The sequence below is a fragment of the Elephantulus edwardii genome, unplaced genomic scaffold (assembly GCF_000299155.1).
Source record: "Elephantulus edwardii isolate Elephantulus edwardi_28Jun2011 unplaced genomic scaffold, EleEdw1.0 scaffold00022, whole genome shotgun sequence".
NCBI lineage: Eukaryota > Metazoa > Chordata > Mammalia > Macroscelidea > Macroscelididae > Elephantulus > Elephantulus edwardii.
This window is the reverse complement of record NW_006399772.1, coordinates 20582802-20607346: the sequence shown is the minus strand read 5'-3', so window position 1 is coordinate 20607346 and position 24545 is coordinate 20582802. Positions and strand designations below refer to the sequence as shown.

Below are 24545 nucleotides of genomic sequence, written 5' to 3'. Positions count from 1 at the left end.
ATGGATGTGCTGGAGACAATAAGACTGAAATGGGAGAGAGCAGGATTTCGGTCTGTTGTACATAGGGTCACTATATGTTGCAGGCAACTAGCACATAACAACTACAAAACTAGCAAATTAGTAAAACAATATACATTTACAGAAGTAAAGAGAAACTCAACAGAAAACCACTAAAAGCTTGAAGCAGCTTAAATCTGTATGTCATAAAAGATGAAACACACATGACCAAACAGCCAAACATCCTAAGAAAATTATTTCTGTCACCACAGAAATCAAGACAAGCAAATGAAAAAGCACAAGAAAACATCATTTCTCACCCAGAAGACCAGCCAGAAACAAACAGTATCAACCATCTGCAAGAAAGCAGTTCTGAAAATTCTCCCGTGTGGTTGATGAGAGCTCAACTTATAGGTTAGAGATAATAAAAAATCTCAGGAGGGGGAAAAAAAATCTCTTAGCCAAGTGACAAAGAATTATAAATGCTTGTGCTCAGAGTTTTCTGAAGACAAGGCATGCAAATGAAAATAACTTTATGGCCCGAGGAAGGGAGAGAGCACGTGAGAATGTGAGCCGCGGCCACGCCACACTTCTGGGCACACACTTGCCAGAATTCTTTATTTGGTAAGACTCTGCTAAAAAGAGAGTCTATTCTATTTCAGCCGGAAAAGATTCTTTCTGATTCAGATCCGGGGTTATCTGATACTCCCATTTAGAGGAAAGAAGTGTACTGTCTTAGCATAGTGTGTTCTTCATTCTTGCTCTTTGGTTAACAAAAACAATGCTATCATTTACAGAACAGAACTATCATACTATTTTGGGAATCAAGATTAAATGACACATTCCTGAAGGGGAAAGCCAAGGTGGGTTCTTAAATTAGCTAAAGAGATCCTTATATGTCTGGGATCTATGCCATGCATCATAATAATTAGCACATGATAATTATTTGAGATGCTCACTGGACTTCCTAGGGGACACTGTATTACCCAATCCTACTCCAGCACAATATGTTCACCACAGAACAGCAGGGGCAAGATTTTAGAATTTGAAAAGCAAACAATAAAAATTGATACTTTCTATAGTTTTCTTAAAAGGTGAGAAAATGACATGTTGTAAGTTATCATGTTAACCAATGATGTAAGAACTCTCTCTAAAATCTTCCTTGTTATTTTGTCTTGACTATTCTTGTCACAGGGAGCTATGGTGGCCTAATGGTAAGAAGCGATGCTTCAATTCCAAAGGCATGCAGTTTGAATCCACCAGCTGCCCTGTGGGAGAAGGATGAGCAATCTCCTCCGGTGAAATTTGCTGCCTCTGAAAATCCGCTGGAGGGTCAGCTATGGGTTGGTTCCAACTCAATGGCACACAACAAAAATAATATTCTTGGCCACACACATCTGTCAGTTGCTATGCTTGGTGGTTTCTGTGTTGCTGTGACAACCAGAAGCCACTGGTGTTTTTGAATACCAGCAGGGTCAGCCATGGGGAGCATAGGTATCATGAGGACAGTCCAAGAAGCAGGTCTGGCCATCCACTCTAGAGTAACGGGCCCTCAAAAAGCCCGTGAATAGCAGAAGAACAATGGCTGATACGGCACCAGAAGAAGAGACTCACAAGTATGTGGAAGAGTTGCCTTCTCAAAGTAGAGTCTACTTTTATTACATGTACGGAGTAAAGTTTTCACTCAGGAAAGATACTGCTTTGCTACCAAGCTGAAGGTGGTATAGCACTGGTCTGTGCACTGCTGTACAGAGGTAACTCATGGTTGCTGTGATGCTGAACACTGGGACACTGATGTGCCAAACGTGGTAATGGTCACCCATGGTTGGGTGGAGTTCCCCGACTAAAACAAGCCTGGAAGCAGGAGCGGCATCCACTTTCGAAATGGCTTGCCTCCTGAAACCCGATGAACAGTGCTCAGGCCTTTCGTTCACAGGGTCGCTATGAGTTGTCCATGATTTGATGGCACAAAACAACAACAATGTATGATGCAGCAAGACTCATAATGAACAGAAAGAACTGTAAAAATCATTAAGAATTAGGGGAGCTCTGGTGGCCTAGTGGCAAAGAGCTGCAACTACAATCCCAGAGCTGCACGGTTCGAATCCACCAGATGCTCTGCCGGGGAAGGAGGGACAATCTCCTTCTGTATCGGTCAGATCTGATTTGACGGTACACGCACACAAAAATAATAAAAAAAATTTTTTAAAAATTCTAAAAAAAATCATTAAGAATTGGAGCATAGAATGCACTAAGTACAAATCCAGGAAACCTGGACATTCTGAAACTGGAGTTGCACTGGAAACTCAAAGGTATGTGGTTCAAATCCACCAGCTGTTCCACAGGAGGAAGATGGGCAGACTCCTCCAGTGCGATTCACTGCCTCGGAAAAGCGGCTGGAGGGTCAGCTCTGACACAATGACACACCACAGCAACACCCCCTAGGCATCAGTGAGCTGAAATAGATTGGTGTTGGCAATTTTTAATCAATATATGATCTATTATGCTGGGAAAGACAAATTGGAAAAGAAAGGTGTAGCATTCATCATCATAAACAAAACACCACACATACAACAAACAAAACCATTTCACAATCTATCCTGAAATACAATGCTGTTAGTAGTAAAATAATATGTGTACACATACAAGGAAGACCTGTTAATATGACTATTTTTCAAATATACACAACCAACTACTAAAGCCAGAAATGAAGAAACTGAGAATTTCTACAAACTTCTGCACTCTGAAATAGATCAAATATGCAGTCAGCCTGCAGTAAGAATATTTGATGACTAGAATGCAAAAGTTGGAAATAAGAAGGACTTGTAATTGGAAAATACAATCTTAGGCATAGAGAAATGAGGCCAAGGGTCCTATGTACAATGATCTATTCAATGAAAACTTCATTAAAAAAAATAACCAGCCAGCAAACACATGGACTTCACCTGCTGTAATGCACAGAAATTAAATTGACTACATCTGTGAAAAGACAGGGTGAGAGGAAAAAAGCTCAGTATCATCAGTCAAAATGTGGCTGCGGTCAACTGGAATGAACGATAATTACTCAGATGCAAATTAAAATTGAAGTGGAAGAAAATTAAAAAGTTCATGGAAACCAAAATATGACCTACTTGAATAAACCATCTCAAGAATACATCTGATGCACTGAACACCAAGAACTAGAAAGCAATTGTGGGATTAAACACAATCATTATGCACAAGATAGCAAAGATCATTTAAAAGACAGAAAAGAAACAGAACATTAACACAATGTAAGAAGAGAGTCATAAACTCACTCTTGAACACAGAAAAGCTGAAGCAAAAAAGAATGAAAAAAACTGTAAATTGGAAAGAAGATTGCAAAGAGCAGTGTTAGATGACAAATTATTCAAACAAAACATTAAAAAACATGGCATTAAACAGACACACACACAACAAAAACACACCACATTTGACATTTCTCAAGCTGAAAGAACTGAAGAAAAAAAAATTCAGACCTTGGTTTGTAATAAAAAAAATAAAAATAATATGGAAATAAAAAAATGTATTGCGATGGGAAAGTCTGCTCTTAGGGACTTATCCAGGGTACTGAACAGCAATGGTGTCACTCTGGAGACTGAGGTGTGTCTGATACAGGCTATGGTCCTTGCAATAACTTGTTATGCATCAGAGAGTTAAACAATGACTAGGAAGGATAGAAGGAGAATTGATGCCTTTGAGAAGTGGTGCTGGAGAAGAGTATTGAATATACCATGGACTGCCAAGAAAACAAACAGATTCATCCTGGAGAGGGTTAAACCAGGCTGCTCCTTGGAGGCAAGGATTCTGGGGCTTTCTGACATACTTTGGACATGTTGTAAGGAGGGAAGGGTCCTTGGAGAGGGACATCATGCTTGGGAGGGTAGAGGGATGGCGTAGGAGGGGAAGACTCTCTATGAGGTGGATTGATTCAGTAACTGGGATAATCGGAATGGGTGTGTCAGAGGCAGTGCGATTGGCACAGGACAGAGCAGGGTTTAGGGCTGTTGTACATAGGGTCGCTATGAGTCACAAGCGACTCGACGGCACATAGCAACAACAACAACATTGGTTGACACTAAGTCATTTTAGGAAGTAGCATATGGCCAAGAACTAATGGGACAAAATCAAGGAAGGAGTCCAAACTGCACTGAAGGCATGGGTAAAGACCAAGGTCCCAGGAAGGGATGGAATGTCAGGTGAGGCATTTCAGCAGAGGCAACCCTGAAGTGCTTACTAGTCCTCATCTGGCCAACTGACTGGAAGAGAGTCATACTTTTGCCCATTCCGAACGGTGCTTCAGAGAATTCAGAATACTATTGAACAATACTGGTAATATCACTCAAGCAAAATCTTGGTGAAGATTATTCAAAAACACCTGGACGGTACATTGACAAAGAATTGCCAGAAATTTAAGCTGGATTCAGAAAAGACTGTGGAACCAGGGATGCCACTGTCGATGTAGGACAGATCTTGGCTGAAAGAAGAGAGTATGAGCAAGAGTACGTGTTGTAGTGATTATACAAATTCATAATAAATTCTAGATAAAATTGAGAAGAACAGGATCCCAGAATACTTAATTATGGTTTGTGGGAAGCCTGCACATGAGCTAAGGAACAGTCATTTGAGCAGAGTAAACAACTACTGTATGCTTTAAAACTAGTATTCTTTTCCCAAACATATTCATGCTGAGAAAATAATTCAAGAAACTGGTCTATGCCAAGAATGTGACATCAGTTTTAGAGGAAGACTGGAAACAATTTGTGATATGCAGTGGACATACGGACATACCTAGCTTGGAGAAAGTATGTAAGACTCTTCAATGAGATGGGCTGATAGAGTGAGGAGAGCCAAGAGCATGGGCAACAGTGGGCTTGGGCACAGTGGAGACAGTAAGGATGGTGCAGGAGAAGCACGGTTCCATCTCTTTTTCACAGGACTGCCTGTCTCCAACAGGTCTCCCTAAACTCTGAGATGTTCATAAATGTTATGTTGTAGGGAAAGAATCCAGTTAGCAGCCTTTTTCATGCTTTTTGAAGATGCAAAGGGGGACTGGGAAGCTCCAAGAGTGGCGCTTGTTGTTGTTGTTGGTAGATACCACTGAGTCAATTATGACTCAGTGAACAACAGACCTGAACTCGCCCCTGTCCAGTGCCAACCTCATCATCACCAAACTAGGGCCCATTGTTCCAGTCACCATGTCAATCCCCATTTTCAGGGGCTTCTCTTTCGCTGGCCCTCCGTTTTTCCAAGCATGGTATCTTTTCCCCAGGAATGCTGCTGTGTACTGCCTACACGGATCCACAGCTGATTCTGCAGAGTTTTCAGAAGCAGGAAGTTGCAGGGGAGGAGATTCTCTCTCTCCGGTGGGTCAGCTGGTAGACTTAAAGCACATGTCTTTACTCTGGCAGCGTGATTCCTTAGCACAGAGCCACTGGGGCTCCCTTTTCCAAGGAGCAGCCCCTCCTAGCGACGTGCACAATGTGTGTGAGACGAAGAAGCTTCGCCGTCCTTGGCTCGAAGGAACACTCGGGTGCACCTTCTCAATGTCGAGTTGGACCTGACCCGTAGCTGACCCCCTACTGGGTCTTCAGAGACGGTAATTGAACAGGAGGAGATTGTCCATCCTTCTCCCATGGAGCACCTGGCAGATTTGAACTTTGGGACTGTTGCGCAGATTCCTAAAAATCCACTACCGTCAAGTTCGTTCCAACTCTTAGCGACTCCTCCAGGAGGGAGGTAAACTACCCTAAAGGTTTCTCCACAGTCTCCCAGCTGTAAATCCCGAGGAAGCAGACTGCTGTTTTCTCCTGAGGAGCTGTCGGTGGGCTCTCAGAGCTGACCTTCTGGTTAGCAATGAGTGTGCAGCCACCGTGTCACCCGGGCGTCTCTTACAGTACACAGCTTTCCCAGGGTACTAGGACGACACCGATGTCATGGGACTTGAGCTCACCCTTTATTTAGATTTTAAAAAACCCCACCAATTTGATGTCATTTTTATACACACACATTAATATCCATAAAAAAGAAAAAATACTCAAAAATTTATATTGTGGCCTCATAATCAATGGGTCAAATTCAAGATACCATATCAGTCTTGACCAAAAATATTGCTGCAGTAGAATACAGAGATTTACGGTTCCAAGCTCAAGAAACAACTCCTTACATTGCTGAGAGGTGATTCTTCCTTTGTAAAAACTATTATTATTTTTTTAAGCAACTAGTAGCAAGTGAAGTCCTTGATGTTCTGCCAGAATTCACAGTGATTTAAAGGCACGGCTTCAGCACTGCTACAAACCATAATTTCAAATAGTTGGAAGCTGCCCTTTTAGAACAGGGATTTACATATATGGACTTAAGCAGAGGCCTCTGTTATAGAATTCAACACAAATATTAATCCATTTATGGTGGGGAATGTTTCATTTTCAGCCAGCTCTAAACCAACCACCAGAAATTATCAGAACAGACAGATGTTATAGTCAAGTGATACTATCCTACAAAAATGTGACTTTAATTGGAAGTATATAGCAAAGGTAAAGGATGAATCTATTATTTATAGAGTAATGGATTTGTGGTTCCAATGATAGTACTACACTGTCTGCCTGCCTATTAAGAGTCCACAAAGATGCCAGTGTGGCCTTTACAAGCAAAGGGACCAGGCAATACAGCACAGCATTTCAGAGAGCAGCATGGATCAAGCAATTGGAGCACAAGGTGCTTGGAACAAATGTGGGAGATAAGGCTGGAAGATCAAGATGAAGCCAGGTGCTGGAATTCTATGTAATAGGCTGAGGACACTTTTGAAAGGATCCCGGCCAGGGGAAAGCACAGAGGGTCCTTAGACTCCTGGAAAGAGTGTACTGTCTATTTTCTGAAGACCATTCTTTGGCTATGTGGAAGGACAGGCTGGTAAAGAAGAGAATAGTTTAGGTCGGCTGTGAGTGTGCCTAGAAGTCAAGGTCCTTCTGAAGATAGAAGGGACGGCTATGTGAGCTGAGCAGAGCCATAGGCTCCTGGACCCACACTGACCATAATACTTCTCTGCCCCGGCCCGCCGCTGGGATCTCTGTGTACTCAGTGCAACCAGGACAGAATAGATTCTGAAGACTGCATGTGAGAGTAGCTACCACGTAGCACCAAAGTTCTCGGCCTCAGGCCTCTAGCTATGACTTTTTTTTTAAGTCAAGAAACTAGTAAGAACTTGAACTAAAAGAGAAATATGTCTGCACTGATACTTTATTATTGTTGCTGTTGTTGTGTACTGTAGAGTAGGAACCAAGCATAGGTCACCTTCCAGTGGGTTTTCAGAGGCAGTAAATCACACAGGAGTTGACTGGTAGATTTGAATCAGGTGCTTTTGTGTTGGCAGCACTATTCCTTATCACTAAGCCACCAGAGGCCCCTGATTCATATTAGGAAAAAGACCACTAAGATCTGGATCAATGTGTAAACCCTGGTGAAGCTGGAGGCTGTGCCAAATGTCCTCATCTTTATGCTCTTTAATAGTCTCAGAGTGTGTATATATACCCTAGGGCGTAAACTATACTATGTGCTAAAACTAATGGAGCGAGGGGTATACTTTTTTATGCCGTAAAGATCTTGTCTGACATATTATTCTCTGAAAATAGGATATACTACTAGTCAGCATTAGAAGATATGAAGAAAGAATTGAAGTTGTCAATGATTTCATCTTGCTTGGATCAACAATTAATACCCTTAGTATCAGCAGTCAGGAAATCAGGAGACATCTGCTGCCAGGGACCCTTCCAAAGTGCTGGAGAGCAATGATGCCAGTTTGAAGACTAAGGTGTGTCTACTTCAGGCCATGGTCTTCTCAATCAACTGCCATGCATCACAGAGCTGGATAATGACTAAAGATGACAGAAGAAGAACTGATGCCTTTCAGTTGTGGTGCTGGCGAAGAGTCCTGAATATCCCACTGACTATCAAAGGAAAACCAGGTAGGTCTTGGAAAAAAGGTCCAGATAGATTACTCCTTGGAGGCAAAGATGGCAAAGCTTCGTCTTTCATATTGTGGACATGTAGCTAGGCGAGGCTATTCCCTGGAAAGGGAAATCATGCTTGAAAAGATTGAGGGTGGGTGATGGAGAGAGGAGCACCCTCAAATGAGAGAGATTGACACGGTGTCTTCAGCAATGGGCTCTAGTGTGTCAGAGATGGTGATGATGGCACAGGATGGGGCAGGAGGCAGGCTGGCTGTCCACAGGGTCCCTGTGAGTTACAGCTGACTCAACAGCACCTAAGAACAGCAGCAGCAGCAGCTCTGGTAGCTTAGTGGTAAGGAGCTGTGTTGCCAACCCAAAGATACATGGCTCGAATCCACCTGCTGTTCTCTGGGAAAAAGATGTGCAGTCAACTCCCATGCGATATACTGCCTTTGAAAACCCAGGAGGGTTGGCGATGAGTTGGTTCCAACTCAATGGTAAAGAGTAACTGCAGTGATCCATGACAAAAAAAAAATAAAGGACAAAACAAAACCAAAAAAGGATCACTATGATATGCTTTAAGGAGAAAATGACAGCTTTTACTAAGGAGATGCAAAAAAATCTCCATTCCAGCAATTTTTGGCAATTATTTGTTTGAATGAAAAGATTGTGTCAAAGGATTGTAAAGTAAGAACTATGCCCGCTAGAGGGCAGTGGCGTCCTCCACAAAGCAGGAGGGACTTAAATGATGTGTAAAATCTTATAACCCAAGCAAATGATTTTGTCTTTAATGGCATTACTATCCTAAAATACAACAGTCATATCCCTGAGCTCTTATGTCTCTTGAGAAAAGGGCACAACGAAGAGCTAGTAAGGTCTTGTAATAATCATAAAAAAATTCTCTGGCTAATTTGAGCGTCCTGAAGGTAAAGAATAAAGAGCATCATCATTTTGGGGAAGGTTGTGGTTTCTGCTGCCTTTACTACTTAAAACAATGGTTTCCGTTTAGTAAAACTTTTTACATAAAGTATCTTTTCAAAGGGTCTATGTTCCAATTTCTATCTGTTTACATGTTGTTGAGCATCACTGAGTAGGAACGGACCCATCACTGATCCTCCAGAGGGTTTCCAGAGGCTGTTAGTCACACAGGATTAAACTGCCCATCCCTCTCCCTCGGATCTGCTGGTGGCAGCTGGGGGATTGAAACTGCGTGCCTTTGAGACTGCAGGGTAGTTTCTCACCACTAGGCTACTAGAGGTCCCTATCTGTTTACATAATCCTTTAATATTTAATATTGTATCGGGATTCAGTAACTGGGATAATTGGGATGGGAGTATCAGAGACAGTGCGATTGGCGCAGGACAGAGCGGAGTTTAGGGCTGTTGTACATAGGGTCGCTATGAGTCGCAGGCGACTCAACGGCACATAACAACAACAACAACAATCGGGATGGGTGTGTCAGAGGCAGTGCGGTTGGCACAGGACAGAGCAGGGTTTAGGGCTGTGGTGCATAGGGTCGCTATGGGTCGCAAACGACTCACGGCACATAACAACAACACACAGCCTACATGGATTTTTTATTCTAAACAGTTTCAAAGAACAGAAATGGTCTTTAAATGAGAGTCATTTTAATGATCCAGCTGTCATCGCAATATTATTGACAGCTGATTATTTCTATTTTTTTCTATCACTAACTTGCAGATTTTAACTTTGAACAAACATTAAGAATCATCATTAGGTTTTGACAGTCAATGCTCAAGAACATTTCTTCACATGAAAAAGATTTTAAATACTAATTTAGATTAATATGATACTCAATATGACTTGAATAAAACATGCAAATAGAATCTATGTAAAATTAAAATTTTTAATCCATTGCATTAGATGGACCTCGATATAAATGCATTTGACTCAAAGCAAAAGACTGACAACAATTTTCTTCTATCTGCTATGGACAAACCATATTCCCAAAAAATATGTCAACTTGGCAAGGCTGTAATTATCTGTATTATGCTATTATTCTCTATGTTGTGATCTGATATAATTATTTTATGTGCAGTAAATCCTAAACTATCTCATATCCATATGGTAGGATAAAAAGATCTTCATGATACAGGATACTACGGACTAAGTTTTATGTTAAGTCAATCCCTTATGAGATATGTGTGGTTGTTGTTGTTAAGTGCTATCGAATTGGAGACGACTCATAGTGACCCTATGAACAAAAGACCTGAACACTTGTATAATGTGCATTGTTTCTCCAGGTTCTTAGAATTTCCAGAGGATGCCACTCCTGCTTCCAAATTATTTTAATCGGGAAGCTCCACCAAACACTGTCCACCATGGGTAACCATTATCGCATTTGACTCATCAGTGTCACAGTGTTCAGCATCACAGCAACCACAACTTACTTCTGTACAGCAAATGGACAGACCAGTGCTATATCACTTAGAAGAATGCTTGACCAAAAGCAATTAAAACCAAGCCTGAGGGCCACAGATTAAAATCACCCACCTTTGGCTTGGTAGTATAACTTTCTATACACTAGGCCAACAGAACTCTATGTTGTGGTTGTTGTTAAGTGCCATTGAGTCATGGACGACTCATAGCGACCCTATGAACGAAAGACCTGAACACTTGTTTAACTTTTATCATTTCTCCAAGTTCATAGGGTTTCAGGAGGCAAGCCATTTAGGAAGTGGATGCCACTTCCGCTTCCAAGCTGTTTTAATCAGGAGCTCCAGCCCACACTGTCCACCATGGGTAACCATTATCACATTTGACACATAAGTGTCACAGTGTTTAGTATCACAGCAACCACATAAAAGAGACTAAACAAGAGAGCAGAGAGCAGACAGAACTAGCACCAAGAAGGAAGAGCTGGGAGCAAAGCGTATCTTTTGAAATTGGGGTTCCCAAGGTAAGAGCGTCTTGGACCCAGCAGAAGACTGATGCCAAGACCCACAGAAATTATACAGGACCTCCAGCCTCACATATATCAAAGGCAGACCAAGACCTTACTGACAGAGAGAAAGCCTTCCCTTAAAATGTTGGCACCCTGAATTTGGACGTCCAGACTCCTACGTCATGAGAAAATACATTTGTTTTTTATGGTCTTGCTGTAATCTACTTGTAGTATTTCTGTTATAGCAGGCCCAGACAACCAAGAAACCATCAATACTTGTAATTATTCTTTTAATTCTGATGTTTCCATGTTTTGCAATAGTAAATTCACAGCTGAAAATGTTGATGTAACCTAAATTCCACTTCATATAACCAGTCCTGGTAGGTTTCTAAAGACTTTTTTTTTTTATATACTCCCAAAGACATATTCGGTATTCTGGAGCTGCCAGTAAATCTGAAGAACAACAAAGAAATGACACTATATTCATATTCTAACCTCAGCTATTAAAGGAGGGTAGAGGGCTCTCCTCTGTATCCGTTCCTCAGAGAGACTAACTAGTTAGACAACTTGGAAAGCTCCTGGACCTGCCGGAGAGGCCCTGCATACATGACTCCCCTCTGAGGGTCTGTCTAACCTGAGTGTGTGTGGCTGTACATTTGCAAATTATTACCTCCAGAAGTGCAGCTCGAAGCCTTCACATTTTTCTTTGCATTTTAAACAGGGGGCTCCAAATCCTTGCTCATGTCCTAATGCCATCTGTTAGAGAGAAAAACAGTGCAGGTCTATTATTAAAGTTTTTAAAAACTAAAAAAATTCAGTAAATCACACTTTTCAATTGCACAGTTCACTTGTTACTAGAACTTTCAAACAAATCTTTTGTGAGGCATCACATTGTTTAACCAATGGTAACACTCTGGTATGCATATGTGACTTCAAGGGCATATACACAAGAGACTTTATATTCTTAATTTCTCTTTGGTTGTCATAAAAAGCAACATGTTAGAATATCATTACATCCTGTTATTGTTGTTGGTGTCTTCAAGTCAATTTCAACACATGGTGACCTGTGTGACAGAGTATAACTACCTTATTGAGTTTTCTGGTTTGTAGAGTTTATGAAGGCAAACTTCCAGGCCTTGCACCTGGGGAGCCACTGGGTGGGTCTGAATTGCCAACCTATCATTTTGCAGAATGCTTACAAGACTACAGGTGATGGTTTGTCTTTGACCACCACATGGCCTAGACATAGGGAACACCAAGAAATCATGGCTAAGTAAGGGTGATTTCCAGAGTACAGACTTTGAAGCAAACGTGGAAAATTTTAGACTTCCCATGAAATCACTATAATAATCTACAACAATAAATATAATAATAGCAACAGTATTAATTAAGTACCAGGCACAGAGGTAAGCACTTTATTTCTATTATCTCATTAAACTCTTACCAAGACTTCATAAACTACCTACAAAGTAGGCACCGTTATTATTCTCCATTTTTAACTGGAACTCAAGGGAGGTTATGGAATGTGTTTAAACTCCAAGTGTTAACAAATGGTGAAGATGAGATCTGAGGCTAGGCCCATCTGACATCTGAGCTCCACTGTACCCTTGTCATAATAAACCCTTTGCCCATCACCACCACCACCACCACATTAAATAATAAAAAGGCCCTGGGCACTTGAGAGACATGACCTAATAAATGGAAATGGGAACTGTGATAGGGGACAGACAGCAAAATGGTAATATAAGCTCCTTTACCCAAGTATTGATATTTCAGTAGAAAAGACCAACCAGCTTTGCAACAGCACATTGGCCATCACCAGTGACTAGATTAATCTTCACTTAAAAAAAAATCATGTAAAAAAAAAAATCATGTAAGTGGCTGCTCCCAAATTAAGTTACTGATGAGGGCTGGAAGCTGTGGTTTAAGTTAGACAAGTAAGAGAGTTTCTCTTCAAGGGGAACTTCTGTAGCTCCACCAAGTTGTTTGCCACCATAAAATCAAAACCACATTGTAGCTGATTCCTTGAAAGACCAGCCTGAGGTAGCCTGAAGTTTAAGTGAAGTCCTTCCTTTCTTTCTGAAGAAAATTACCACATCTGCTTATGATCACATGGGCACATTCAAATCAAGTGTTCTAGCAGGTTGCTCAGAAGAGGCCACGCTATTTTAAAGTCAGACAATCTGAATACGCTTTAAAGGTGGGGAGCATCTGTCCAGCAGTTACCAAAGCTCAAGAGAAAAGTTGGGCACCTTCTCCTACGGAACTCAGAGCCTCCGCGCCCTTCTGAAGGGTGAGGTATGTGTCGGTTCGGATTCCTGGAAAATGACTAATGTGCCTACTTTCACACCTGAAACTCCTGCTCTGAGCAACCAGGGCTGTAAAAAAACACTGGAAACATATTCCAACATTATCAGCTTGTCCTCTTCGCTTTTTAAAATGTAATCAAGAAGCTCACCGAACACCACTAGAATCTCAATTATACGTTTGTACACTAAGGGATCTGCATTGTTCACTGCTAATTTACAAATTTAACCTTGGAATAAGGCGCGCGCGCGCGCGCGCACACACACACACACACACACACACACACACACAATCCACCACCTATCTTTCTTTTTTTTAAAGGGAAGAGGTTGTGGCCTAAGTGGTAAGGAATTGTTCTGCCAACCAAATCCATCAGTTGCTCCTGGGAAGAAAGATGGACAATCTCCACCCTTGTGGTTGACAGCCTCAGGGTAAGCTTTTAGTCTGTCCCGACTGGATGGCAGCTAGTAACAACCACCACCTATTTATGTTCTTAATGTAGTCATCAATTCAGAATTCTCTTGGAGCTGAATGTATTTCATACATTTCCTCTTTTAGTTCTTCCAAAAGTTGGTAACAGACCTGACTTGCTGCCAAGTCAGTTACAGGTCACAGAGACCCTACGCTGTGTTTCCAAGGCTGTCATTTCCCGCCTTCCTCCCTCAGAACAGCCAGGATTCCAACTCTCGCCTTTTTCTTTGTCAGACTGACTCATAAATACACACTCGGCCACCAGGGCTCCTTTCTGCGTTTAAAGCACGCCACATAGTCACAGGACGGGGCGATGTAGGCACCCCCTTAATGTAAGAAACCAGGGAACTAAAACGTACAGAGGTGTAGCCTGCCCAGAAAGTTCAGGAAGCTCCGCCTTCGTATCCCTCCACCTTCACCAGAATGCGTGGAGGGTGAGCTTCATCTCCACTTTGGCTCTTCCCAGCAGGGTCAGTGACAACCTGGGAAAGTGCCCCTTCTTACTTTTCCAAACATACATGCTTTTACCCTTCCCACCAACAGAACTATGACCAGGAGGGATGCTGAAAATACAAGACAGAAAAAAGTAATGAAGGAGAGTGAAATTAGGTCACCAGCAACACCATACACACTCTCCTTGCTATATAACTAATTCTGATCAAAACCAAACAAAACCACCAGGATTTCAAAACCATTGTTAGATAATAGTGGAAATGATTAAAGCTCATATATAGTAAAGTGTCAGTAGAAAAGAGGAGGATGTTCCATGAAATGGATTAACACAATGCTTGCAATTTGGGTTCAATTATTGCAATAGTGGGCTCAAGCAACAATTGTGAGGCTAGCACAGCACTGAGCAGAATTTTGCTCTGTTGTACACAGGGTCCCAAAGGGTCAGGGATAACTGGGGGGCACCTAACAACACAGTAACGATCAGTACAAAATGATCAGGGCAAAGGAAGATAATGTGAAGAGCATGAGAGTCAAATGCAACCAAGGGGACACTATTAAATATACACTCCTGCAGTAACGGCACTGACAAAGACCTAACAAATGAGACAGGGTGAATGGGATCAAGCCTGTGAGAATAAAGGCTTGACAGAGAGGATTTCTATATGTGTGTTTCAAACATATCTATGAATATAGCAAAGCATACATTTCTCACATAAACATGGGAAAGCTTTAGCTAATAACCATACATCTTAAGGAAATGAGGTGCTGGGCGCAAGGGCTCAAGACCATCTATTGTCCCAGGGACAGGAAGGTCAACTGGCGTATTCTACATCCTGCTTTGGTGAGTATCAAGTAGGGTCTTAAAAGCAATGATTGACCACCTCAGGTATAACAGTCTCCTCTCCTTGTCCAGCACAAAGAAGAGTGGAAAAAGTCAAAGGTACAAAGGACTAATAGACCACATGAACCTCAGGTTCAATGTCACTGAGACCAGAAGAACTAGATGGTGCCCAGCTACCAGTGCGGACCACTCTGAAAGGATCACAATATGAAGTGCTGGATAAAATGAGAGAAAAGTGTCCAACAAAGACTCAAAAATCATTCTTTAAAGATCACATCTACTACTCTGATAGGGACTGGTGGGAGTACAGAAACCATAGCCTTTAGACACCCTTCACACGTGGAACTGAAGTCACCTCTATGACTAAACTTTCAGTTAAATTTTAAAAGACAGGCCTATAAGATAAACAATATGACCATAGGGAAGTACAAACTAGTGAGAATAATCAGTCATATTAGATCAAAAGGGCAATATTCATACGGGGAGAAAACTCAGAAGGCAGAAAGGGATGGAGGAAAGGGCAAATAGAAAAGGTAACCATAGGGAGAGAGCAGGAAGAATGTAGCTAGTTACATCGTGGAGGTTGCAATCAAAGCCATAAAAGAAAATGTGTAAAACCAGTTTACTCTGTCAACTTTCACACAAATCAAAAGTTAATTTTAGAAGGGAGAATATCAAGGATAGAAAGTTTTTGATTGCCAATGAATTATTTGTCATATTATTTGATAGCTGTAAGTGTATAGCTGTGACACCTAAGACCATGAACAGCAGCACAGTATCTCTAACTTAGGCAACATTATGGAACGGGTTCTTCTTCCACAGTCGTATCCTACTTTTCAACTTCTATTATGATTCAAACACACATACATGCTGCTATTCAACTAAAGAGACACACAATTCACAACCTAGTACTTTCTCTTCTTACACGGGTATGGCCAGTTTCATAATGAACTACCATCTAGAATGCAGTAGTAGCATCCATTTCTTTTAAATCTAGTATTTTGTACACTGTGTCTGCACTGTAGCAGAACTAAATAGTGACCCCATTAACAAAGCTCTAAACTCTGGCCTGTCTGGTGCCTTTCTGACCATCTCCAACATCCCTTAGCCCATTGTTTCAGTGACTGGGTCAATCTGTCCTGTCAACGGTCTTCCTCTCTTACACTGACACCCCACCCAGCCACCCACCCTCACCTTTCTAAGAATGGTTTCTTTCTCCATGGACTGGTCCCACCCAACAGCTTGCCCAAAGTATGTGTGACAAAGTTTCACCATCCTTGCTTCCAAGGAGCACTCTGGTTTTATCTTCTCCAAGACAGACCCTTCTGTTCTCTTGATAGCCCATGGACTAGTTAGTAGTCTTTTCTAAAACAACAACTCAAAGGCACTGATACTTTTTCAGTCACTCTTTGTCACTGTCTAATTTTCAGATGCATAACAAGCAATTGGGAAGGCCATGGCTTACATCAGGCCCACTTTAGATTTTAAGCTGACATCACTGACAAGGTCTGTGACAGAAGATTTTTCCAATGTGATTCATTTTTTTATTTTTTTTTGACTGTTGGTACCAAGGATGTTGATTGTGAATCCAAGCAAGATGACATGATTGACAACGTCAATTTCTTAATCTCTTCTCCATGCCTGTTGTTCCTGACTATTCAAACATGTGTGCTGGCTTCTCAGTGTTCGCTGTTGTCAGGTGCTGCTGAGTCGGTTCTGTGCTTGTACGACAGAGTGAAGCTCTGCCCCATCCTGTCCTGGCTTCGCACTCTCAGTGCTTATGGATGCAGTCACTTTGTCAATTCCTCCTGTAGAGAGTTTCCTCTTTCGCCGATTATGCTCCACCTTGCAAAGCATGATGTCCTTTGACAAGGACTGACCTCATGACAACATGCCCAGAGTACAAGGACACTGCATTTCTTCCAAGATAGATTTGTTTACTGTTTTGGCAGCCTGCCATTTTAAGTCACCAGAATTCTTGGTCGGGGTAACAGAAGAGAAAAGGTTATTTACTGGCACCCACAGTATGAGCAGCAGCGTAGGACTGGGGCGTGAAGAGGATGTGGAGGCCACAGTGTTTCTGCTCCCTGGCTAAGTAAGACACCTGGTTGCTTACAAAGGGAGGTCCAGATACTAGAACCAAGCACCAAGGCTTATAGATATAAAGCCTCAGTCTGAGAATAGGTCATACAAGTTACGAAGGTTCTCAAGAATTACACTGATTATAGATGCTAAGCACTAACAAGACAAAGAACAGTGCTCACAGGAGGAGAGTCCAGAAAACTGCCACCTAGTCCCAGAAGTCACCACCAGTTAAATGGTCTAGGAAGTCACTTCGACCCCTCCTCAGAGGTCTCATTGAGATAATAAAGGAATTGAACTAGATCAAGTCCAAGAAAGCTTGGATTCTAAAATAATGACTGGGAACCATGGAGCAGATAAACACATTGTTATCTACTTGTCTGCTCCAGGGTGAGCCCTCAGCAGAGATAACGCTCCAGAAAGCTAAATGAACAGCCCCTACCTGTCACAGTGGTCTCAGTTCTGAGGACGGTGCCAGAAGGCACACGGAGGAAAGAAAAGAACTGCTCTGCTCCATGTAATTATTTCAACAGCGAACGTCATGCAATATTCCTCTCAAGAGTCAACATTCAATGCCTAAAAACACATGTTTTGGGTAACTGCACAAGTCCCAAGGCTGTCTACTTCGGGTAATTTTAGTAATACTTTCTGGTTAGCATCAGTACAAGGATATGACAGGTTAATTACTCTTCGTCAAATGTGCTGCCCTCAACTAGATCCCGACTTGCAGAGTTCTACTTAGTTCCATCCGTTTTCCAAGGCTGCAAATCTCTCCACAAGCAGAGAGCCACGTCTCTCTCTCAGAGCACCTCGTGGGTTCTAACCACAGATGCTTAGTTGGAAGTTAGGAGCTTTAACTACTGCACCACCAAGAGCTCCTTTGTCTTCTTCAGTGTCCAAAAAAAAAAAAAAAAAATAGGTTCTTTGGCTTGACTGTATTTGGAGAAACCAGTCAGGCTTTGGTGGCATAATCCATATATTGTGCTATGAACCCAAAAGCCTCGTTACTCCAGGGGTTCAAATCCACCAGCAGATCTGTGGAAGCAAGATGGGCAATCTCCTCCCATGTAATTTACGTCTTCTGAAATCCGGATTGAGGGACAACTATGAGTAGATTCCAACTCAACAAGTTTGAGTTATTTTTGAGAGTGAGGTTTTGGGAATATAAATCAAAGTTCTTCTGGGGAAGGAGAGACAGAAAAAAACACCAACCATTTTTATACTGAAAGAATCTAAAAAAAATATGCAAACTCACTGCCATGCAGTCAGAATAGATTCCTTCTGAGTTTGTGAATCTTGTGGGAGGTGATTCACTACAGTCTAGGTCACCAGAGCACACTCTCAGAGAGCACAATCACAGACAAGACAGGCAGACAAATAAGACAAACGTTAAGACTTATAAAATGTCTTTAACTGTAGGATCCAGATATTGAACTTATATCCACATACTGCCTTGAAATACCTCTTTGACCTCATTTCTTTTATGAGAAAGAAATATGGATGGAATCAATTTCTCCATATTCATAATTTCAGGAAACCAGATAGGTTGGCAACATTTCAGGTGACCCCTCTGACCCAACGGAGAGTAGGTATTGCATATCAGATACTTTAATGAAAGAAAAGGGAAGGGGAGTAGGCAACATCTGGTATTTCAAACATGGTCTAAGTTGATTTGGAGACAATTTGGGTCTGGAAGATATTATACAGTATTCAGGGTGAGATCATCTGATTCATGATGTTTTCATAACCAAATTTCCCTCTGGAGTAAAGAATCATATGTGGTTACTAAACAAGCAAGTGTTACTAAGCCTTCTTTAATCATGTAGGAATGAAACTGACCAAAGTCACTTATAAAAGGTTCCTATATTCACTCTCTGTCTGTCTCTCCCCCACTCCTCTCTGTGTCTCTTTCTGTATATGCACATGTGTGTCTATTGCCCCTCCCAACGTATGCATATTCCTCTTTTTAAAAAGCATTCTAGATTTTGTGCACAGAGATCAATATTCTGCACAAAGAAAGTACAGTTTCAAATAACTTCTGCTAGCACACAGTCCTCTGAGAAACCTAGTTTCATCTGTGAAGATTCTCCTTCACCCCTCAGTAGGCTCTGATTAATCTCTGACAAGGTGTTAAAATGTTTGAAGGTGCTAGTTACAGTGTTTACCAAGATCTGCAATACCAGAATGGATTACACAGAAAATCAGATTTTGTGCAAAATCAGAGGCACTTTGAGCTTTCCTAGAGTTTGTCAATTTCTTGTTGAGACTGTTGATGTTATGTGCTCTTAGGTCCACTATGACCCACAGTGAGCTCACAAACAGCAGACAGTGCCCTAACCTGTATGCCCACAGCCACTGTTAGAGTCACTGTGTCAACAACATAATTCATTGTGATTAAAGGTTGATATTGTCAATTCCTAATAAAATGGATCTCTTTTTTTCTTGGTTCATAAGAAAGACAAGTGTCCCATCTCTCATTTAAGTTGGAAATACATGTTGTTGTTGTTGTGGATCAAAGAATCAAAACCGACCCATAGCTGATCCTCCAGGGGGTCTGCATAGGCAGTTAATCACTTAAGAGGAGACTGCCCATCCTTCTTCCATGGAGCAGCTAGCTGGTGGCCTTGAACCGCATGCCTTTGGGATTTTAGTGCAGCTTCTTGCCACTAAGCCCCCAGAGCTCATGGAAATACATTGGGGAGTGTGTGTGGGGGGGGGAGTTGTTACGACCCATCTGGTCACCCACGCTGCCTCTCTGGTAATGCCCACCACTTGCCAAGTCCTATCCCTCTAATCCCTTTACAATCTGTGCTGTTGACAAAGCATGTGCTCAAAGTCTCAGCATGTCAACAACTCAGGGACTCATTTCTTGACGATGCTTGTGCTCCAAGTCTCAGGGCGCCAACAATTCACAGCCTCAGTTCCAGGACTGCCCACCTTGCATCAGGTCAAACTGCTGTTCTCAAAGTTATTTTAACAAAACCCAGAGACAATCATGGCATTCCCCTGGTTTAAATATCTTTACGATGAATTTGTCACTTTTTGTGTGGCATCTGTCTGTGTATGAGGCCAGCAGCTTGGCTCCCACCACCTGCCTTCCTAGCCTTCCTCACTCTTTTCCCTTCTGACCACTCTAAGGGGACACTGTCGCTTTGCCATGGATGATCTCCTTTCTCTTTTTCTCTACATGACAAAACCCTTCTTTTTAAAGATGTAATCACAATGTTGGTTCTCTGTGATACTTGCAATAATCCCCAGTGAGCTCATTCTGAATTCCTATGGTCTGCACACAAGTTCTGTTATCTGTATGCTGTATCCATCCGCGCGGAGCTGATGGCACGACAGCTCCTACATGTCCAGCTGCTAACGGAAAGGGTGCGGTTGTCTGGAACCCACCTCATGTCTCTGAGGGAAAAAAATACCTAATGATGAGCCTCTGTCCAGATTACAGCGAAGAAAACGTTATCAGGGATCTGTTCTTAGTCACTTACTGGGTCATTATGAGTCAGAAATTGACTTCAGGGCATCCGATGGCAAGATTGCTTAACACCTTAAGTAAGCTTTTCGCCCTTAACATGATGTCAGCACTGTGACTAATGCTTAAAAGTAATGATGTATCTTGTTTTGTTTTTACTTCTTTGCTGTGCATTTACTTACTTATTACATATTTTCATTATCAAATGATGTTTTAAAAACAGTATCGCTATTGCCAGGTCCCCGCTGCTTTTGGCAAAATAGATTCTGGCAGGGTGGTCATGATAATAACACAATTACTACTTAATGAGTACCTATCCTTCCAAGAAAGAACTGTTGGTGGTATAATGGGCATATTGGTCAGGTAGCCAAAAAGCTGGCAGTCTGCCTCCCCACAACCCCCAGCTGGCCTGTAAGTGGAAGATGGGCAGTCTCCTCCTGGAAACCCAGAAGATTTAGTCCAGACTGGACTTAGTCTCTGAAACCCAGTGAAGGGCACTGTGAGTTGTAACTGACTCAGCAGAGTTTGCTTTGCCTTTGATTACACAGGAAGGAACTCGGGTGGGGTGGGGAGGGGTGGGGTGGTGTAAACACTTGGCTGCCAACTTCAAAAGCCAAAGGTCACATCCACCAGCCATGCCTTCAGTGAAAGGATGGGTGACAGGATTGCCAGGAGCTGGAATCAAATTGGCAGCTGCTGGTTATATATACTAGGCGTGGGTCTAAGGTGTTCTCCGTGAATCAACCCACTGACTCCTCCTACCAGTCCGGTGGGAGTCTGAAGTATCATTATTTTATTTTTTTTTTGTGATTTTAACAAAATGTTACAGAAAAGCTGGATTGTCAGTCCTTCAATGCTGCACATTTTCCTCCCTATATCCCCCCCAGTTCACTTTCAAAAAAATAAATAATTCATTGTTGTATAATTTCCTCCCTCCCCACCGCACCCCTCCCTCAGTCCTCTTTGCTATGCCCCTCTTATTCCGGACTGTGGTCAAACAAATATATTCCAAGGCAGCAGAGTACTCGCATTTTCCTCATTTCATTAAAATAAACTACAGCAAAGTTGAATGATGTTGGATCACAGACTTCCTGTTCTTAACCACTACTTATTAACCGTAAGTTATGGCAAGAAAACAGCAGAGTCTTTAACCTAAAATCAAAGAATCCTAACTGTTATATGTACTGTTGAGTCAGAACTGAACCATAGCTGACCTTCTAGTGTACCCGTCCTTCTCCCAGGGAGCAGCAGGTGGCTTCAAACTGCAAACTTTTGTGTTAGTAACACAATTCCTTACCACTAAGCCACCGTAACTCTAGAATAATCAATTAAAAGTCTTTCGCTGTCTGTATTGATGACTAAGAAGCAAACAGAATCCGAATCCTTCTCCACGAACTCTAGAATAATTAATTTCCATATCCCTTCTGTGTTTGAATGTACAAAGTAAAGTCAAAGTCTACATGAATTTCTAAGATAAAATTCACTATAAGTGGATTTAACATTTTGGTCACACATAGTGGTTTAGTCTGTTAAGACAGAAAAAGAAAGAAACCAGCTTTCAGTCTATTTTATAATAAATCTATTCCAGGGGTACTAGGTCAATCTTCCTAGAACTCTAATGAATTAAACAGAAGTCTCTTACTCATTTCTTCACCTCTATTTCTTATAAAAGTACTTGTTTTAGGTACATGGCAAAGGTACTGTTCTCCTTGGCAATCTGTGCACAGGTATGAGGTTAAATACATCTGCACTAGATAAACTAAGCATACGTGCAATCTTAATAAATTTGGTAAAATAACTGAACAAGTCCTAGATGTGAAGTGTACCATTTTTCTAGGTAATAACAATGCATTTTAGTTTGGGTAAGATACCTTGAAGCATCTAATTTTTTTTTATTAATTTTAATGAAAATTTAGAGAGACTTTGGATTTCCATTCATTCATTGTTGCACTTTTCTCCCTGCCCCACCCCTTCCTCTCCCCAGCACACTCTCCTCTTTGAAAAGTAAAAAAAACGGTTCCCTCATTGTTTTACAATCCCTCCCCCCAGTCTATGCAGCCTTCGTTCTGGACTCCTGTCATGATAATAATGCCTCATCACATATCCCTTTTAAACCATTTTCTCCCTCATCCCATCTTTCTCACTCTCCCCCAACCTTGATGTCAATCCTGTTTTACAACAGTGGAAATATGCAGTATTTGTCCCTTTGTGACTGAGATAATTCACTCAGCAAAATGTCCTCCAGGGTCATTTTTAATAATATTGCATGAGTTCCTTGTTTTTCAATGCAGCATAATATTCCATTGTGTGAATATATCACAGCTTCTCTATCCATTCATTTGCTGATGGGCACTTAGGTTGTTTCCAACTCCTTGCTATTGTGAACAGAGCCGTGATAAACATGGGTGTGCATACCTTGAAGCATTTCTACGTGTTTATCTTAAACACTGATTGACGTGATGGTGGTGGTTGTTGGAGTCAGGTCCGACTCATAGTAACCCTATGAAAAACAGATCTGAACCCTGTTCTGACCTGTACCATTCTCGTTACCTCTGGCGTACTCGAGCACAGTGCTGCAGTCACTGTCTGTCAATACATCCCGTTGAAGGTCCTCCTCGCCTTTGCTGGCCCTCTGCCTTCCCAAGCATGATGCCCCTTTCCGAGGATTAAGTCTCCTAACAGCTACGTGTCATCGCCAACTTGACAGCACACAACAAGAAGACACAACACTCGAGCTCATCTCATTGCAATGATTTGGATCCAACTCCTAGCTTCCCAGGCTGTAAATCAGACGGAGTAGATTACCCAGCTTTCTCCCTTGGAATTGGTGGTGGATTCAATTGCTGGAGGTTCTGCCTTTGGGTTAACGGCATAGCTTCCCAGGGACTATGGTGCCACAGTGCCCTAAATAAGCACCAAGCAACAAGAAAACACAAACTGTGTAAGAGTAGACCACACAATTCAAGTCCATTTTGCTCAAGGGCAAAATTTGATTATATTTGAGAAAATTTTCAAAATTTGTATAATATGTTGTTGTGTACCATACAGTTGGGGCCAACCCATAGGTGACTCTGCAGTGGATTTTTCAGAGGCAGTAAGTCTCATGGGAGTCGATTTCCCATCTTTCTCCCACAGGGTAACTGGTGGATTCAAACCATGATATACCATAATAATATCCCATAGTTCTTCTTTTTTAATTGTTGTTGGTTTTGGTGGGGTTTTTTTTCTTCTTGTTATGTACCATCAAGTCAGATCCAACTGGCACAGGAAGAGACTGCCCCTCCTTCTTCAGAGGAGCATCTAGTGGATATGAACCATGCACCTTCAGGATTGCAGTGCAGCTTCTTGCCACTAGGCCACCAGAACTCCCTTCCCATAATTCTTCTAAAAGAACCCATAATAAAATAAAAATGGGAAAGATTTAGATAAGGTTTATCCTATTACACAATTCTATCTGAAATGTGAAGGATTAAAAGAAAACAAATGTAGTATTTCTTTGAGATTCAAGGTGCAACCTAGTTAATACAAATTAAGTAGTATATAGTTAGTAGCTCTTAACTACTTTCCCTTTTTGAAGTGCTGTTATTTGAAAAGTAATTTATTAGGGGTAAAATAATTTAAATGGTCTTTTAAGATCCACATTTATTTTTTAAAAACGTGTTCTGTCTGCTCAGTTAATGCTGGTTACTAATAAAACTTTTCAAACTTACTATCAAACTATTTTTGTTCTATTGCATAAAGGCAGTCATTTGAAATGCTCGCTCATAAAATCCCTCTTCCGTGGATTCTTTTCAGAAAGGGCCTCTTCCTGAATCTGTTGCTTTGAGAAAGACAATGTAGGTTATAAAGATGCCACAGTAGCAGCTATGATTGCTGTCAACATTCCTTCTTAATGAGGCCATTCTAAGTGCTGGTTCCACCGCAGAACTTCTGCAACAACATGTTGGTTATACACAGCCCTCAAAGACTCCTATTTATTAGCTATAAAAGGCATTTTAAAAACCAGACTCCAAAGGGCATTTGTAGGAGTCTCTTAAAAGAATCCACATC

At 41.6% G+C, this 24545-nt stretch overlaps 1 protein-coding gene across 2 annotated transcripts in view; it reads right to left on the bottom strand.

The window, feature by feature from the left end:
- The window catches only part of TES (testis derived transcript (3 LIM domains)), a 36796-nt gene extending 12482 nt beyond the window's left edge, over window positions 1–24314 (bottom strand). Inside the window, exons 1-2 of one of the 2 annotated variants that reach the window (XM_006882660.1) lie at window positions 24258–24314; window positions 11537–11622 (exon numbers count right to left, since the gene is read on the bottom strand). In XM_006882660.1, coding sequence (XP_006882722.1) covers window positions 11537–11622 — 86 coding nt within the window. In that variant the 5' untranslated portion in view covers window positions 24258–24314. Of the gene's footprint in view, window positions 1–11536; window positions 11623–16132; window positions 16160–24257 lie in introns of those variants that run through there. The other variant, XM_006882659.1, reaches the window with a different exon arrangement.
- Between the last annotated feature and the right edge of the window lie 231 nt (window positions 24315–24545).